Source organism: Chelonoidis abingdonii, chromosome 22 (assembly GCF_003597395.2).
Source record: "Chelonoidis abingdonii isolate Lonesome George chromosome 22, CheloAbing_2.0, whole genome shotgun sequence".
Taxonomy (NCBI): Eukaryota; Metazoa; Chordata; order Testudines; family Testudinidae; genus Chelonoidis; species Chelonoidis abingdonii.
The window spans coordinates 8,475,741-8,491,989 of NC_133790.1; the positions used below are offsets into that span (position 1 = coordinate 8,475,741).

General features: G+C 40.6%; 1 protein-coding gene across 3 annotated transcripts; it reads left to right on the forward strand.

Annotated features, from left to right (window-relative positions):
* The first annotated feature begins 1,635 nt into the window (after positions 1 to 1,635).
* DDX55 (DEAD-box helicase 55) lies at positions 1,636 to 15,909 on the forward strand. Of its 3 annotated transcripts, XM_032800657.2 has the most exons (14): positions 1,636 to 1,786; positions 2,691 to 2,741; positions 2,832 to 2,918; positions 3,640 to 3,731; positions 3,817 to 3,879; positions 5,155 to 5,304; positions 6,599 to 6,788; positions 7,557 to 7,639; positions 9,087 to 9,218; positions 10,214 to 10,306; positions 11,056 to 11,170; positions 12,781 to 12,949; positions 14,406 to 14,698; positions 15,681 to 15,909. In XM_032800657.2, the coding sequence occupies exons 1-14, from the start codon at positions 1,679 to 1,681 to the stop codon at positions 15,840 to 15,842; spliced, it is 1,788 nt and encodes a 595-aa protein (XP_032656548.1). In that variant the 5' UTR covers positions 1,636 to 1,678; the 3' UTR covers positions 15,843 to 15,909. The 3 variants fall into 3 exon arrangements, with proteins under 3 accessions (XP_032656548.1, XP_074916065.1, XP_032656549.1); XM_075059964.1 differs by lacking the exon at positions 2,691 to 2,741 and having other exon boundaries at positions 1,647 to 1,786; XM_032800658.2 differs by lacking the exon at positions 1,636 to 1,786 and having other exon boundaries at positions 2,729 to 2,741; positions 2,839 to 2,918.
* Positions 15,910 to 16,249: the final 340 nt, after the last annotated feature.

The window sequence follows — 16,249 nt, forward strand, 5'->3', positions numbered from 1 at the left end:
TTAGCAAAGAGTAGATGCTTGATGGAAAATGCTTATTTTATTCTTGTAGGGAGGCTTTATTATGTTTTAAACAGCAGGGTTTTAAGAAGCATTTCACTAATACCCTGTAGTATTCATGTAAAACTAAATAAAAACAACTTTAAAAATTGAGAAGTCTGACCCAGCAGAGGAGCTGAGTAATCTTTATCTTTCTTACTTCAAACTGGTACAGGTGAAAGCACCTGGACTGCTTGTGAAACAGTATTGACATAAATGCCTGAAGCACTTCATGAGCTTTCCAAGCACCAATACAATTACCTGCTGTCCATCTTCTAGCTTCTGTGCAATGATGTTGCTGACTAGTGGTTTCTGATTCAGGTCACTGTGATGGACAGACAAGCACATTTCTGTATCATAATCAAGATCTGGATTTTACTGTGGATATCCAGGTAGAATCAACATAACTAGTGCTGCTGCTTTCATAGCACATCTACAGTCTGTCTTTGGTTGAGTAGCAATTTGGTATAATTGGGTCTTGGTTCATAATACAAATAAATTTCTTGTGCATTTTATAAAATGCCTGGTCTGTAAACTCCTAGACTATTATGTGGAATATTCAAATCTTTACATTTTAAAGTGATATCTCATTGTGTGTTCAGTAACACCTCAAATTTGATGCCTATGACCTAGATGTCATAAGCTGTCCATTGAATATATTGCTTCCTTGATAATGTGAATATTAAGTTTTTATGTAGGAAAAAATTAAGGCTATCGGGTACCTTAATACTGTATCTGCATGGACTGTCCTCAGTGTTGTTAATCAGAGGTATAGCTAGCTAAAGAGCCAGCATATCCACTGTTATCTGGTTAAGTGTGAAGAGCACTTGTATAGCAATTACTATGTATTTCAGTTTGTAACTTCCAAATTTCTCAGAGGCTATTGAAGAGCAGTTATTAACCAAAAGTTGACCGCTCCCCACCTTGACTTGGGTTGAGAAAGGTACCTTTCTATGGTCTCTACTTATCTAATTGAAGGAGAGAAGGAAAAAACCTCTAGCCTAATAAAGCAAAGTTAGTGCAGAGAAACTCACTGATATCTCACCACTCATACCTATCATGTCTTCAGGCTTGCCTAGTAAGATGTGCTTTGGTACATGTTAAGGAAGAGCTTCCTAAATGAATAGGACCTGATTCTTGTTTTATATAAAGTTTTGCACAGAGGTGTTCCTGACTTAGTGCTAGTGGAAGGAAGGTCTGAACTGGATCCATATCTCTTAAATAGAGGGAATACCTGCCTTCCTGTCACTTTGAGGTTATGTGATGGAAAATTCAGCATTTTCTATCTGTGGCAATCGAGAATGATGTGAAAGGAGCTAGAGCAACAAGTGATCCAGAAAGGTCTGGAAGATAAAAATCACCTCTGAAGCGGTAACTCAGAAGGTGCTCAAACATTTAGCCTAAGGACTTTGAAATAAAAGCCTCGATAAAGTTTGGAAGGACTTGGCTTAGTGCAGAAGCAGCCGCTGAGTAGTTTTTCACGCTACACCGGCAGCAGCTCTCTACCGGCACCTTGCTGCAAATCGGAACGCATCTGCGCCCGGCCGCTGTTTTCCCACGGACTCATTGACGAAGGGACCCAGCCAGGCTGGGGGGCAGCCTGAGCGGGCGGACGGACGGAAGCGCAAGGAGCCCGTCCAAGATGGAGAGGGTGACCGAGGGGAGGTGGGAGTCTCTGCCCGTCACGCTCAGCCCGGGCGTCCTGCAGACCCTGCGTGAGCTGGGCTTCCCCCACATGACCCCCGTGCAGGTAAGGGGAGGGAGCAGCCCGGCGTGCTGGGCCATCACTCGGGAGGGGGGCGGCTCCGTGGTGTGGTCCGTGCTCGGTACGGGGGGGGACCCTGCCCTTCCTCCATCCCCTCGAATACGGTGTGGGGGGAGCTCAGCCGTCTGTCCCCGGGTGAGACCCGCTCACGGCTCCGCTGCAGTTGGACCTGCTGGGCCCTTTGGAAGGAGGGAGCCTTCGCGGCGTTGCCCTCCCCCCGTGCAGTGGAGCCTCTTGTGGGTATTTTATGGTGCTTGCCTGCCCCTCCCGGCAGTACAGAGGAGAGCCCAGCATATAGTGTCCGTGGTGTGACCCGCGTGCGCTGCCTTTTTGTAATGTGACGGGGGAGGGCCCCTTTGGTGCAGTTTGTCGCTGTGTACAGTGCAGAGGGGATGGCAAGTGGAAGATGCTCCATTATGTCACGAGTAGCGCCTGAGAAGGCAGTAGGTGCTAGTGTGTGCTGCTCTAGTGAGCGATGGAAATGACAAGTTGGTTCAAGTCCTCTGCTTTAAATGGGGGGCTGGTGCTTAGAACAGGGGATGGAGAGTCAGAACTCCTGGGTTTTCTATCTCTGGGTCAGTCACCGCTCAGACCTGCCCCGCACCTGCAGACTTCTCCAATTATTGCTAGCCTGTCAAGCTTCCCATCTGTAATCCATGCTACCCCCAGCCTCCCAGGTTCCCTTCCTGTCTCTCTTCCCCCTGCACTTACTGTGTGACCTAGAGCAATCACTTAAACTCTCTGGGATTCATTTTCCCATCTGTAAAATGGGGTTGATGACACTTATGTCCGTTTGTAAAGCACTTTTTGATCCTTGGGTGAATTGAGTTACATAAGATTTGTTTAAACCGGTGAGGATGTAAGTGCACAATATTTCTGTTTCCTTTAGTCTGCAACTATACCTTTGTTTATGAACAATAAAGATGTTGCTGCGGAAGCGGTGAGTATTTTGTGAATTGAATTCACTGTTTGTTTTTCCTCACAAGTATTTGCACTTGTGAAGAAACTAACTTTGCTTCAATGTTCACAGGTAACAGGCAGTGGCAAAACATTAGCTTTTGTAATTCCCATATTGGAAATTCTCCTCAGACGGGAAGAAAAGTTAAAGAAAATGCAGGTAAGACTGAATTGAGGGATTTTGAATATATAAATAAATATATAGCTGTAATTTAAGATTGAAGATTTATAGGACTACTTAAGAGTCAAGTTACACATATGATTAAAGGTTTGTAGGATCAGGCCCCTACTACATTCGTAACCAGAAATTAATTGAAAACAATTTTTAAAGTACTGTGCTGCTTCTTATAGATTTGTTTAAATGTATTCCTGACTAGCTTGTGAAATTGATTAGTAATAATTTGTACTTGTGTATTGCTTTTTGTTTACCAAGACCAAAAGATGTCTGTAAACTGTTAGAGAGCAAGTTATCTTAAAATATAACACACAGTGTAATGAAATCAAGTATGATCATTTAGATTTTTATTGTAATGTCTCTTGATTTCTGAACAAATTTGAATTCATTTCTGTGCTACTTGTCACTAAAGACCTTTGTATTGCCTTAAAAAAAAAAATTTGTGCACCCAATTTAAAAAAAAAAGACATTTCAAAGGGATTTTGTTTTACTGTACTGTTCAGTCTGTTGTGTAAAATGCATCCCATTTTGTCATGTTTCAGGACATGATGGTTGAATTGAATCACTTGTTTATTTCTCAGCACTTTAACAAAAATGGTGTTTGCACATAGAATCTTTAGCATCATAATTTCATAGTCACAGCAAATAGTAAATGTCTTTTGGGGCATTTGTCTATTTCTGTCTGTCCTTTCGTTCTAATGAGCAGGTTGGAGCCATAGTCATCACACCCACAAGAGAGTTAGCTGTTCAGATTGATGAAGTGCTATCACATTTCACAAAACACTTCCCCCAGTTTAGGTAGGTATGCTTTGTTTTGTAATGAAAACAAACTTTCCTTTGTCTTTTGTTTGCAAATTTTTGATTGCCATGTTTCTTGTTTCAGCCAGATTCTTTTGATTGGTGGTAGGAATCCAGTGGAAGATATTGAAAAGTTCAAAGAACATGGGTGAGTTAACTGATGATTAATGTATTTCTATTGGTGCCTCTCAGAGCAGAAATGTAGCATAATCCCTGCTCCAAGGAGTTTATCAATGAGGGTGTCAATCCTGCACATATTTAAGGATGTATTTAACCCATTGCCTTCTATAAATCAAGTTATTTATGTATTTGTGCTTGCAGGATCTGTCTAATTAGACACGCATGATGAGGGACTAATGAAACAGTAGGAAGGGATCAAATGTGTTACTGACCGAGAGCTTGTGCATAGCATAAATTATAATTTTTTTTAACTAAAGAGATATTTTAGTTGGCTTACTCAGTGTAAAATGTCACAGCAGGGGTAAGTGCTAAAGAGGATCTTAAATAAATAGCCTTGTGGTTCAGCTTGGGAAGGGTGGGGTTGAAAAAAGCGTGTAGAAGATGAATGATCTTTGTAAAAAAAAAAAAAATACTCTGCATTCACTTAACCTGTGGCCTTGTAACAGGGCCTCCTGGCTCCTGCCTCTGTTCCTGTCTACAAATTACTCTGAGACCCTTCTGCTGGTCCAACACCTTGTGGAGTTTATTTGCAAATGGATTCCCACTACCTTCATAACGTATACAGCTCCTATAACAAGCAGGGGAGAGCAATCTCTCTCCCCCACTTCCTTCCTGGCTAATGGCTTAATTAGCCTTTCTGCCCTGCCCCACTCACAAATTAGGCACAGGTCTGCTTAGCCAGCTCCATTCTTTCTTGCTTGATTGGAGCTGCTGTGAACAGAGTGCTGACTCAGCCTTTCTTGCTGGGCACTTTGTTGGAGGCCTAAATTGGGAATACCAGACTATTGTCTAAGTAAATTTGATACGTAATTTTAACAAACTGTATTTTGTGATGATACTTATGTGGAAATTCTGAAATAAAGTGGCATATACTTGCTGGTCTTGTTTGCATGCCAGTATCCAGAATGCATTTCAGTTTACATCTATTTTATAGCTATTTGAGCTCTAGGATCAATATAAGTAGCTGGGGAGCTGTTGTATGCACAAGTTATGTATCTTTAGGGTTTTGTTCTTTCACCCTTCAGCATAAAATCTGAGCACTTTATATGTTAATAAGACAGACAGTAGGAAAATCTTTAGTGGACTGAGCTCTCTTCCACAGTCAAAAGTGCACAGGTCAGTTCCCACTTGAAGATTCCAGACTGTGTTTTGAATGCAGGTTTGTGGTATGAGATTCTGGGGTGGTGTTGACATCCAAGTACAATTAAAATATAATCTAAACTGTATATTCCATCACTGATAGTGGGAACATCATTATAGCCACACCGGGCCGTCTGGAGGATATGTTCAGAAGAAAAGCAGATGGGCTGGATTTAGCAAGTTGTGTGAAATCCCTTGATGTGCTGGTATTGGATGAAGCAGACAGACTTCTAGATATGGGATTCGAAGCAAGGTATTTTTTAAACATAATTCTAGTAGTACTTGTAATTCCTATAATGCTATCCATCTAAGGCTCTCAAAGCATTTTACAACCATTAATATTATTCCTATGCTACAGATGAAGAACTGAGTCACAGAAAGGTTACATGCCTTGTAAAAGGTCACACAGTGAGATTAAAATGTAGGAGTCCCAGGTCCCAATTTTTCTATCTCGGTGTTTGTGAGTTTCTCACAGACTATGAATGTGACCGTACAATACTCCTTTCAAGTAGTGAAGTATTGTCCCTGTTTTTACAGATGGATAGCTGAGGCACAAAGAAATTAAAGGCCTTGTCTACGTTAAGGGAATTTGCAAGGCCTAAGTGACTTGTCACACTGGGAATTAAACCTGTTTTTCCTGAGTCTCAGACAAGTGATTTAACCACTAGATCCTTCAGATTTTGACCACTACACAATGCCCCACAACTTTACAATGGGTGGGGAAATGCATGTGAAGTTTATTTATTCCCTTCTGCTCTTAATAGTACCATCACACTAAATAATTTGGTATTTCAAATATGAGATGAAAATTGATCATACACTAATGCAGGGGCAGGCAACCTATGGCACCTGTGCCGAAGGCAGCGCACAAGCTGATTTTCAGTGGCACTCACACTGTCCAGGTCCTGGCCACCGGTCCTGGGGGCTCTGCATTTTGATTTAATTTTAAACAAAGCTTCTTAAACATTTTAAAAACCTTATTTACTTTACATACAACAATAGTTTAGTTATTTATTATAGACTTATAGAAGAGACCTTCTAAAAATGTTAAAATGTATGACTGGCACGCAAAACCTTAAATTAGAGTGACTAAATGAAGACTCAGCACACCACTTCTGAAACGTTACTGACCCCTGCACTAATGTAAACTGAAGAGAGAGAAATATCAAACTATAGTATGCGTCAAGGATCCACTCTTCTCTGATCTTGTCGTCTTTTTGAGCTTCCTTGTAAGTTTTTATCATTCTCTGCAGATCTTGGAGGAAAAAGAGAAGAGCCAAGGGAAGTGGGCAACATAACAAGGCTAATAATCAAAAACATAGTTATTCATAGTACCTTCAAGTAAATCTCATCTGACCTCATATTTAAAATCTCAGATGCAAACACACATGGGGTATAATCAGTCAAGCAAACACATGATTGGTAGTGCAATAGCTGGTTTATGCACAGCACCCTTTTGTAAAAATCATTCTGTTTAAAAATTGATTATAAAACTTACTCTTGATGGAAATCTGGAGCCATTTTCTTTTTAAATTGTTTACTTGCAGTTTAAATACCATTCTGGACTTTTTGCCCAAGCAGAGACGAACAGGCCTGTTCTCAGCAACTCAAACTCAAGAAGTAGAGAACCTGGTGAGAGCAGGTCTCCGAAATCCCGTCCGCATCACAGTGAAAGAGAAAGGAGTGGCAGCAAGTAGCACTCAGAAAACACCCACACGGCTTGAAAATTACTACATGGTGAGGCTCCCTGCTCCCCACATTTGCTGTGTCTATTTTAAACATAATGATGAACTCAGAATCTTGCATTCTGGTGCATTGCAGTTTGACAGTCTTGTTGCCTTCAGAAACAATGCAACAGTGAATTTCTAAGACTGCAGCAAAAACAGCTAGCAACATTATTGCAGTAAACAAAGATTGAAATAGGAGCTTCCCTCAGAAGGATTCATGCAGATAAATCAACTACTAAAGCAAGCCAAAGACCTTTCAAATGCCACTGAAGCAGGACTGTCAAGTAGCTTGAACTGGAGACACTAAATCAGGATTGGTGGCCTTAATTCCTTGCTCTGCCACTGATTCACTTTCTATAACCTTGGGGAACATGCTCAACTTTTATGCCTCATTTTTCCCTGTCCCTGAAATGGGGATAATATGTAACACTCCCCAACCCCTGAGGTCATTCTTTCTTTACTCACCGAGAAAATAAATTCAACCAAGATTTGTAATTAGGTCAATAGTTCAGCTTCAGAAACCTCCAATAATAGCTGAATTCCAGCATTAATGTTTGTTTCTTTTTAATTAACTTCAGTAAGCAGCAACATACATAAAGGACAGTATTCCCACACTGATGTATGTGGAATACATCTTAGAAGCATTAACGTGCGTAAAATGCCTCCTGTATTAGTGATGAATGAATCACAAAGGCTCTGTACTGAGGTGAATGGAAGAAACAAGCAAATCAGCTCATCTTGAACCCACTGTTTTCTGTACGTTTTTGATGTTGTGTAGATATGCAAAGCAGATGAAAAATTTAATCAGTTGGTGCATTTTCTTCGAGAACACAAGCAGGAAAAACATCTGGTCTTTTTCAGGTAATTCATTTGGTTTCTTTGTGAAAACAGTGCAATGATTATTTGTGTACTCAGTGCTGTATGAGACACACATGCTAAAGGTGATCTACTAGAGAGCACATTAACTACTTTCTGTGTAGAGTACAATGCACAAAAAAGGGGGTGGATCATTGCTTCACATTAAAATTGTCTTATACTTTGTGATAATGAAAGAACTGCTCAGGCCATGTGAACTTTCAGTGTTTATTTCTTAACCACAATGTGGTATTATTATAGATAGCTGTAAATTAGTCATTAAAATAATGCTCATACTTTTAGTAATAATAGGCAATTGGTATAGCACCTTTCTTTCAGAAGGATCCTCAAGCCCTTTCCACCTGTAAGACTAGATCTTACATTCCCGCCGAATGCAAAATTAATTCAAAGTGACGTTGGGTGTGCAAGGAATTCAGAATCAGACCTTTAAATTGACAGGCAAATTGTAGTAGGTAAAGCAGTTTTTGTACTTTATAAAATGAGGTGGAATATAGCTGGTGTTTAACATCAACACCAATTGATAGTTAAGAACAGGAAGTGATGAAAAATATTGTCTGACACTTCAGGGAGTATTTAGTGAGACAGAATGTAATTGTGACCCTTTTTTAGAATTTGGCCAGGGTACTGAGAACCAGTGCTCCTACTCATGTGAAAAACAGCATGGGATCTTTGGTGACCAGAAATGGCAGGACCTCAATTTTAGGTCTCGTATGAAAGGCCTTTGCTGGCGTAAAACAAATTAAGCTGGTTTTAAAGACATCTTTATATCTTGGATGAGTTTATAGAATAATAGAACTGTTAGTGCTTTAAGGGACCCATAAGAAGCCATTTAGTTCAACATCCTGCATTGCCTTTCTTTAGACTCACACTATATCTCGCCTCAAGAATATAGTAGAAATAGTTGAGTCTAGAAAATTTATTGTAAAGGATCTTCAGCTACATTCCCATTTGTCATAGTAACAAATTTTCCTAGCAAGAGACTGGATGGCTCAGAGTGCCAGTAATGGGGATGCCATTTGCTTTCAGCTTAGCTCTTAAAATCCAGCACAAATTGGTAATGATGGAAACTCATCATCTATCTGATGGCTGTCCAGTGACCTATGTGAAATGGGTTGATAGTCTCAATCCAGTTCCCCATGGATAACTGTATCACACATTCCACAAGCATGATTGGTAACTTCACCAGAGAGGCCAAGGATTGAACCATGGAAGTTGCTCTGAGTCAGAATTTAGGCACATTGGCAGGGCATCGTGGAGGAAGTTTGCACTGTCCTGTCATGTTGTACCTGTTTTGTGGCTAAGCAGAGCACTCCAGGGCTTTCGAGGCAACACCTTTCAGCAGCACTAAATCCACATGCAATTGTAACATTAAAAATGCAGCTTACAAACAAAAGTTGATGCTGACTTTTTGTGGTTTTCATTCTCTCTTCAGTACCTGTGCCTGTGTGGAATATTATGGGAAAGCTCTGGAATCCTTCGTTAAAAATGTGAAAATAATGTGCATTCATGGGAAAATGAAACATAAACGTAACAAGATATTTACCGAGTTTCGGAAACTCCCAAGGTAAGAGCGTTTGAATAGACTACTCCAGTCAAAGGTGTACATGCTAAGAAAGGTAAAACTTCATCTTTCAGCCTGGGGAAGTACATACCACTTGACTATTTTGACTATAGAAATGTGGCTTTCCTGTTGAGCAGGCTGCTAGCTAGACTACTGAAGTAGCTGGGATAATGTGGATGATACAAATCACACTCACTTTTAAGTGTTTATAGGTCTTCTGAATGAGGGAAAAATTCAGACAAATTGGTAAAACAATAACACAAACTGCTCTTGGGTAACTCCCATTTGAAAGAGAAGCGATGGTGAAAATTCCCGTCTCTGATAAAAGGAGTTGAAACCCAGAGATTGATTGATTTAGTATATGAACAAAAGAATGTGGGTTTATTGCCAACAAAATGCTTTTTCATTTCCATTAAAGTTATCTGCTTTTGTCAGTTCTGTAATATGTGCAGTCATTAGGGCCCAGTAATATTTGTCTCTCATTGGAAAAAGGCTGGAATTCTTGCCCCGTTATGTCCTTGTTATTGCCATCTAACCATTAGGAGTCCAGTTTTAGCTTTCTATGTGCAATGGAATCATTTTCCCCATCTCCTATTGATAGTTTAAAAACTGTAGTTAGATCATTTGATCTTTCTTTAATATGCTTATACTACTTAGAAACAGGGGAAATAATTTAAATATGGAACTTGTAAAGGGAAGAGCTGATTATCCAGCTTAAATTAGTGGTATGCAGGATATAGTACAAATACATTCTTTTCCTAAATACTCAGTGGAATCTTCATTCAATGTTCATTTTAGCTCACCTGTAGTATGTTCTCTAATGTTGATATTCATTTTCTTTTTAAATTTAAGGCCAAATATTCTGCCTTGACATGCACACGCACAGCCTCGATTGGGGATGCATGATGTATAAATCAGAGCAGAAGTTGGGAGCTGTTGGCTGGCACTTCTCAAATGACTATTTAATCAAAAATTTGCATTTTCTTCCAACTTTCTAGTGGCATTTTAGTTTGCACTGATGTGATGGCCCGTGGCGTAGACATTCCAGAAGTAAACTGGGTTTTACAGTATGATCCACCGAGCAGTGCAAGGTACAACTTAAATTCTTCGTAAGAACTTGAATCCCACTTTTTTTTATATAAATGTGCTATTTAAGTGCAGAATGAGCTCAGAACTGTACAAAACACAGTGGAAGATCTACTCCCTGCCCAAGACTTAGTCTGATTGGATAGACAAAACAATGTAGCTGTCCCATATGCCCAAAGCAAGATTGGAACACTTCAGTCTTTGTTAAAACCGACATTTGTAACAGCATTTATGGATCACACTTATAGGTTAGGTGGGTTAACATTAATAAAATGGCAGTGGCCATTTACAGGATGTGGAGAAGAGTTCCTAGCATAAGGGGTAGCAGGAGAGAATACCAAAGGGGCCGTAAAGTGGGAGACGTTCAGGGAATGAAAGTAGTAAATGAGCAGAGATGTAGGCCAGGGCAGAGCTGTTCAGGAAGTGCTATAATGAGGGTTAAAAATAAAGCTAATTAAAGTAACTATTTTCGTATCTTACAAGTACCAGTGTCATAATTTTTAACATCCATCTCTCTCTCTCAAATATTTGACAAATCTTCTTTTAATATGAACATTTGAGGGGTGGGGGGTGGGATTATATGCTGCTTGCACAGTATTCAGGTAACACCTGTTGGTAGTTACTCACCTACATCAAGAGTACAGTAGCCCTAGATCCATTCCATAAAACCTGCCATTCCACTCATTGTCTTGTATTACTGTAAAAGCAAATTGAGCATCTCATTCTGTTAAAACAACTTTCTGTTGTGTTTTAGTGCCTTTGTACATCGCTGCGGTCGAACAGCTCGAATTGGCCATTTAGGCAGTGCGCTTGTGTTTTTGCTTCCCATGGAAGAATCTTACGTAAATTTTCTCTCAATAAACCAAAAGGTGAGTTGGCTTTTCCTTCCTAACAGCAGAAAAGAATTACAATGAAAACTAATTCATGGGACCTAAAACCAGTTTTTTTCCAATCAGAATTCATAAATTTTAAAACATATATATGAGATATATTAATCTGAGTAACAAAAAATAGACTTGAGAGACACTTATTAGGTAAACTAATTCATCTCCCTGCTAAAGCAGGATTGTTCCCTGCATTGTGTAATTACACCTCTACCCCGATATAATACGACCTGATACAACACAAATTTGGATATAATGTGGTAAAGCAGTGCTCCGAGAGGGGTGGGGCTCTGCGCTCCGATGAATCAAAGCAAGTTTGATATAATGTGGTAAGATTTTTTTGGCTCCCGAGGACAGCGTTATATTGAGGTAGAGGTGTATCTACTTACCGTATATACTCATTCATAAGCTGAATTTTTTTCAGTAAAAAAGGGAAGCATCAGAGAAGGGGGTCGGCTTATGAACAGGTATAGAGCAGGAGAGATGGGACACAGCCGCTCCTGCCAACAGAGGGAGCAAGGAGAGGCAGCGCAGCCAGCAGAGCCAGAAGGGAAGAGGCGGGACCAGAGTCTCTCTGCTTCTGGATGCGCTGTTCTCCCCCCAGCCTCCGATGCAGCTGCAGTGGGCTGGCAGGCTGCGGCCGTGCCGCCCAGCCCACTGGAGCATATGGATGCCTGGCCCAGCCCACTGGAACATGCTGCAGCCATTCTGCCTGGTCTGGCCTGCCCGAGCAGGTCCAACCACAGCAGAGATATTCTCCCCTGGCCTTCCCCAGATAGAGTGTGGGGGTCATGTAGGGGGTGGTCATAGGGGTTACTCCTCTGACCCCCAGATTCTCTTCCCTACCCTCCAAAAAAATAAAATAAAAATCCCCCCGTTGCTGTCCCGGTCTGTCAGGGTAAGCAGGTGCTGGCTGTGCTGCCTCTCCCTGCTCCGTTTGGGGGAGGGGCTGTGTCCCACCTCTCCCTCTCTATACCTGTTCATAAGCCGACCCCCTTCTCTGATGCCTGTCAGGATAAGCAGCTGGCACGCCGGCACACTTTGTTTACTTAGGTTTACCTCTGTGCCTGCGGAAGCTTGAGGTAAACAAACCATGTCAGCCTCCAGCGGCTTATCCTGATGGCCCGGGAGCCAAAGTTTGCCGACCCCTGAATTATAGGGTTGGCTTATGAGTGGGCCATAAAAGTTTTCCATTTTTACTTATCCATCTTTGTGGGGTCAGCTTATAAATGAACTGGATTGAGTATATACAGTAATATATAATAGAAAATCTGTATACCTTTTTAGTGACATCCTTCTCCTTTTGGGGCTGAAAGTAAAATAATGGTCTTAATTTCACCAGATTAGCAGTAGGACAGTTGCACTGAGATCCAGTAATTGGAGTTGAGTGAGGATTTATGCATTCTGTTCCCTATTCTCTCAGGATTCAATGTGTGAACTTTGGTTAGGCCGCTTAACTTTGTTTCTTCATCAATAAAAAAACATGAGGTAGGTAAATATCCTCCATATGTTGATGTATGTGTTTGAAGTTCCAATGCTTATTTTAAACCATTACGTTTAGCTGTTGCTTATGTCTTTTTCTTTTTTTGGTTAAGTGTCCCCTGCAGGAAATGAAACCACTGAAAAATGTGGTAGATGTTCTTCCAAAACTGAAGACTTTGTCTCTGGCTGACAGAGCCATGTTTGAGAAAGGGATGAAAGCATTTGTATCTTGTGTGCAGGCCTATGCCAAACATGAGTGCAATCTTATCTTCCGAATAAAAGGTAATTTCCATTAGCAGCTGCTATTTTTACTTTACTTCAAAAACTATATTCACTTTGGCAAAAGTTATGTTGTTGCACAAGCGCTACTGGGTCTTCCACCTGCCAAGCTCCCATACACATAGTTTACTTTCGGTTAAGTTAAATATTGATACCACTTTGAAGATGTAAAGTTCTATATAATCTAAATTATTGACTTGAAGTTCTGCGGAAGGAAGGCATAATCCTATTTTACAGTGGGGTAAACTGAGGCACAGAGGCTAAATGATTTGGTCAAAGCCACAGAGGGGAGCCAAAGTCAAAGTTGCAGGTAAGAACCTAGCCCATGCCATTCTGACAGAGCAAGAAAGCAAATCTTAGAGAGACATAGACCACTGCTTGCAGAGATCCTTGTCTGACTTAATGAAAACAGTAAAAGATGCATTGCTTCTTGGTGACAGGTTTTTCTAAACACATCTATGGAACCTGTGGAACTCTTTGCCTGAGGAGGCTGTGACGGCGAAGACTGTAACAGGGTTTAAAAGAGAACTAGATAAATTCATGGAGGTTAAGTCCATTAATGGGTATTAGCCAGTAAGGAATGGTGTCCCCACCTTCTGTTGTCAAAGGGTAGAGACGGGGGGGGGGGGGGGGGGCAGGAGAGAGATCACTTGATAATTACCTGTTAAGTTCACTCCCTCTAGGACACCTGGCAGTTGTCACTGTCAGACAGGATACTGTGCTGGCTGGCCATTCTTATCTAACAGTGGACTGATTTTTGCAGAAAAATGCATGACTTTAAGGACTGTTTATATGATGAGTGTCGTGACTGAATAACTTCTCTCTGGGTCTGCAAGGTAAAGCTGGGCAAGGAATGATTTTCCTGTCTCACGAGAGTTTGAGATTTTGAATCTTTTTCCTATCCTGAAATGGGATGAAAAGTTTGTCTTGAAAATTTTTGCAAACCAGTAAGATTAATTTTTTTGATTGGGTCAATCAACAAGTTTTTAAATGTTTAGTTTTTGACATGACTTGTTAAACATTGCAGTGGGACATTCTGACAGCTTCAGAACTTATTCCCTACCATTATTTTGAATTTGTGGAAACTGGCCCTATCTTGTAAACAATTTCCATTTGGACAAACTCACATTTGTTGATTAAAAAATATTTTGTTGGACAGTTTCCCACTGATAGGCACAGACGTTCAGAAACTGCTAAATAGAGAAGCAATTGAGTATCAGGATGCAAGCAGTATGTTAGGGAAGGAAAGGGTTTTACATATAGACACTCTGTCTGTGTTTAACCGTACGCAAATATTAAGATACACACCCCTTCCTTCACAACCCAACATAACTGAGCAAAATTCTTAAACGTGAGTAGTCTCATTGAAATCAGTGGAACTACTCATGTACTTAAGAACTTTGGTGGATTAGGTCTATTACTTTGTCACATGCTGATATCTTAATCCTTATTTTAACAGATCTGGACTTTGCTAGTTTTGCTCGAGGTTTTGCCCTGCTGAGGATGCCAAAGATGCCTGAACTAAAAGGAAAGTGTTTTTCAGACTTTGTTCCTGTCAGTATTGATACAGACTCCATTCCCTTCAAAGATAAAAACAGAGAAAAACAAAGGCAAAAGCTGTTAGAGCAGCAAAGAAAGGACAGACAAGAAAATGAAGGCAAAAGAAAATTTATAAGGAATAAAGCCTGGTCAAAGCAGAAAGCCAAAAAGGAGAAGAAAAAGAAAATGACAACAAAAAGGAAAAGAGAAGAGGTAAATTAAGTTTCTCAAACTCGCATGTGACTACTTCAGTATAGTCACAGCCGAGTTAGAATGTAACAGTCCCCAAAAGCAAGGGGGGGATATAAGGACTTCAGTCTGGTAGAAAGTTGGAGAACTGTTTGTTCACATTGCCTGCCTGCTACCCCCAAAGACAGAACTTGATGAATTCAAAAGCAAGTTCCATCCAGTCCTCCGCCAGTGAATGGATTGCTTACTTCTCACTCCTCAGAGCTGTGAGCAATCTGAAATGAAGGGAGCTGCAGTACCTGAGTTTTACATTCTCAAAAGAGTGCTTAAGAAAAAAAGTGAGCAGTCAACCAATTATAGAGAGGGACGAAGCTCTATTCCTTGCCTGGCTTCTGTCAGCAGAACCCTGCTGTAAGCCTCCAGTAGCAGAAAGTCAAGATGGGCCATGAAACCTAAGGAGGCCTGAATGGTCCAAAATGGGCAGCATGTAGGAAATACATTGGTTTGCACCTTCCTCAGCCAGCCTCCTCTGGAGCAAGATGTGAGGCTGCCCTCTCCTTGCAAGTGGCTCAAACTCACTATATTCCGTGCAAGCTTTATAAAAACGTAATGTTACTTTTAGCAAAGTTCTTTGTATTAATTTTAACCTTGCCCCCGCTTTCAGTTGGCAAGCTTAGTTTTATCTGGGGGTTTCCTTTAACAGGGTCAGGCTTGAAAAAGCAGGAAAAAGGGAAGATTTAAATAGTATTTTGAATGCTAATAGAAGAGAATCCACTGTTCCCCATGTCCCCTTCTGTTACTAAAACATCTTTAACCCTTATTACTGTCTCATGTGTTGCTGCACATACTAGGGCCAACCTAATATGGCTACGTAATGGATGGCAGCAGCACAATACATGTAACAAAGTGCCAGCAGTAAAAAATTAATATGGTTATTTCTAGTGTTCAAATATATGGAACTAAGCATTTCAGTATAGGAGTAAATTACTGTTTCAACTATCTGCAGGGCTCTGATATTGAAGATGAGGAAATGGAGGAGCTGCTGAATGACACACGACTTTTGAAAAGGTTAAAAAAGGGTAAAATTAGTGAGGAAGAGTTTGAGAAGAGGCTGGTGAGCAGTGAGAGAAAAGTCAAAGCTGTGTTTGACTCAGAGTCTGAAGACTGACAATCTTGCTTCAAGTGTGTCTCCCTGAAGATGTGTTTCGTTTTAGTAAAGCTGTACTTTTACACAAGGCCACTTCATGCTGTGCTCTGCACTGTTAGTACTTATGGAAGCCAAGGCTGTTTTATAGGTAACTGTGCATATAATAGAATCTCTGCAGTCTGTACTGGGGGCACAAGCATAGCTGCAACTTTGAAGACAGAACTAAATCAGACTGCGGTTCCAAAACTGAATGCTTTGGGTAAGAAAATGTAGAATTCAGTTATCAGGTGCCTGGTGGATTCTTTTTGTTCAGATGTGTATCTAACATCTCTGGAATCATTAAGTAATTTTTAAACTTGTTCAGAGATCGTATGTGGGGAAAGGTAGTTTAGGTGTCATCTTCAGAATGCTGCACCTCTCTATGAAAA

Excerpts from the sequence above, each read along its gene's own strand:
- DDX55 (XM_032800657.2), top strand. The coding sequence starts at position 1,679 with ATGGAGAGGGTGACCGAGGGGAGGTGGGAGTCTCTGCCCGTCACGCTC. Across the intron at positions 2,919-3,639 it reads AAAAGTTAAAGAAAATGCAG|GTTGGAGCCATAGTCATCAC; the intron begins GTAAGACTGAAT and ends TCTAATGAGCAG. Across the intron at positions 14,699-15,680 it reads CAAAAAGGAAAAGAGAAGAG|GGCTCTGATATTGAAGATGA; the intron begins GTAAATTAAGTT and ends AACTATCTGCAG.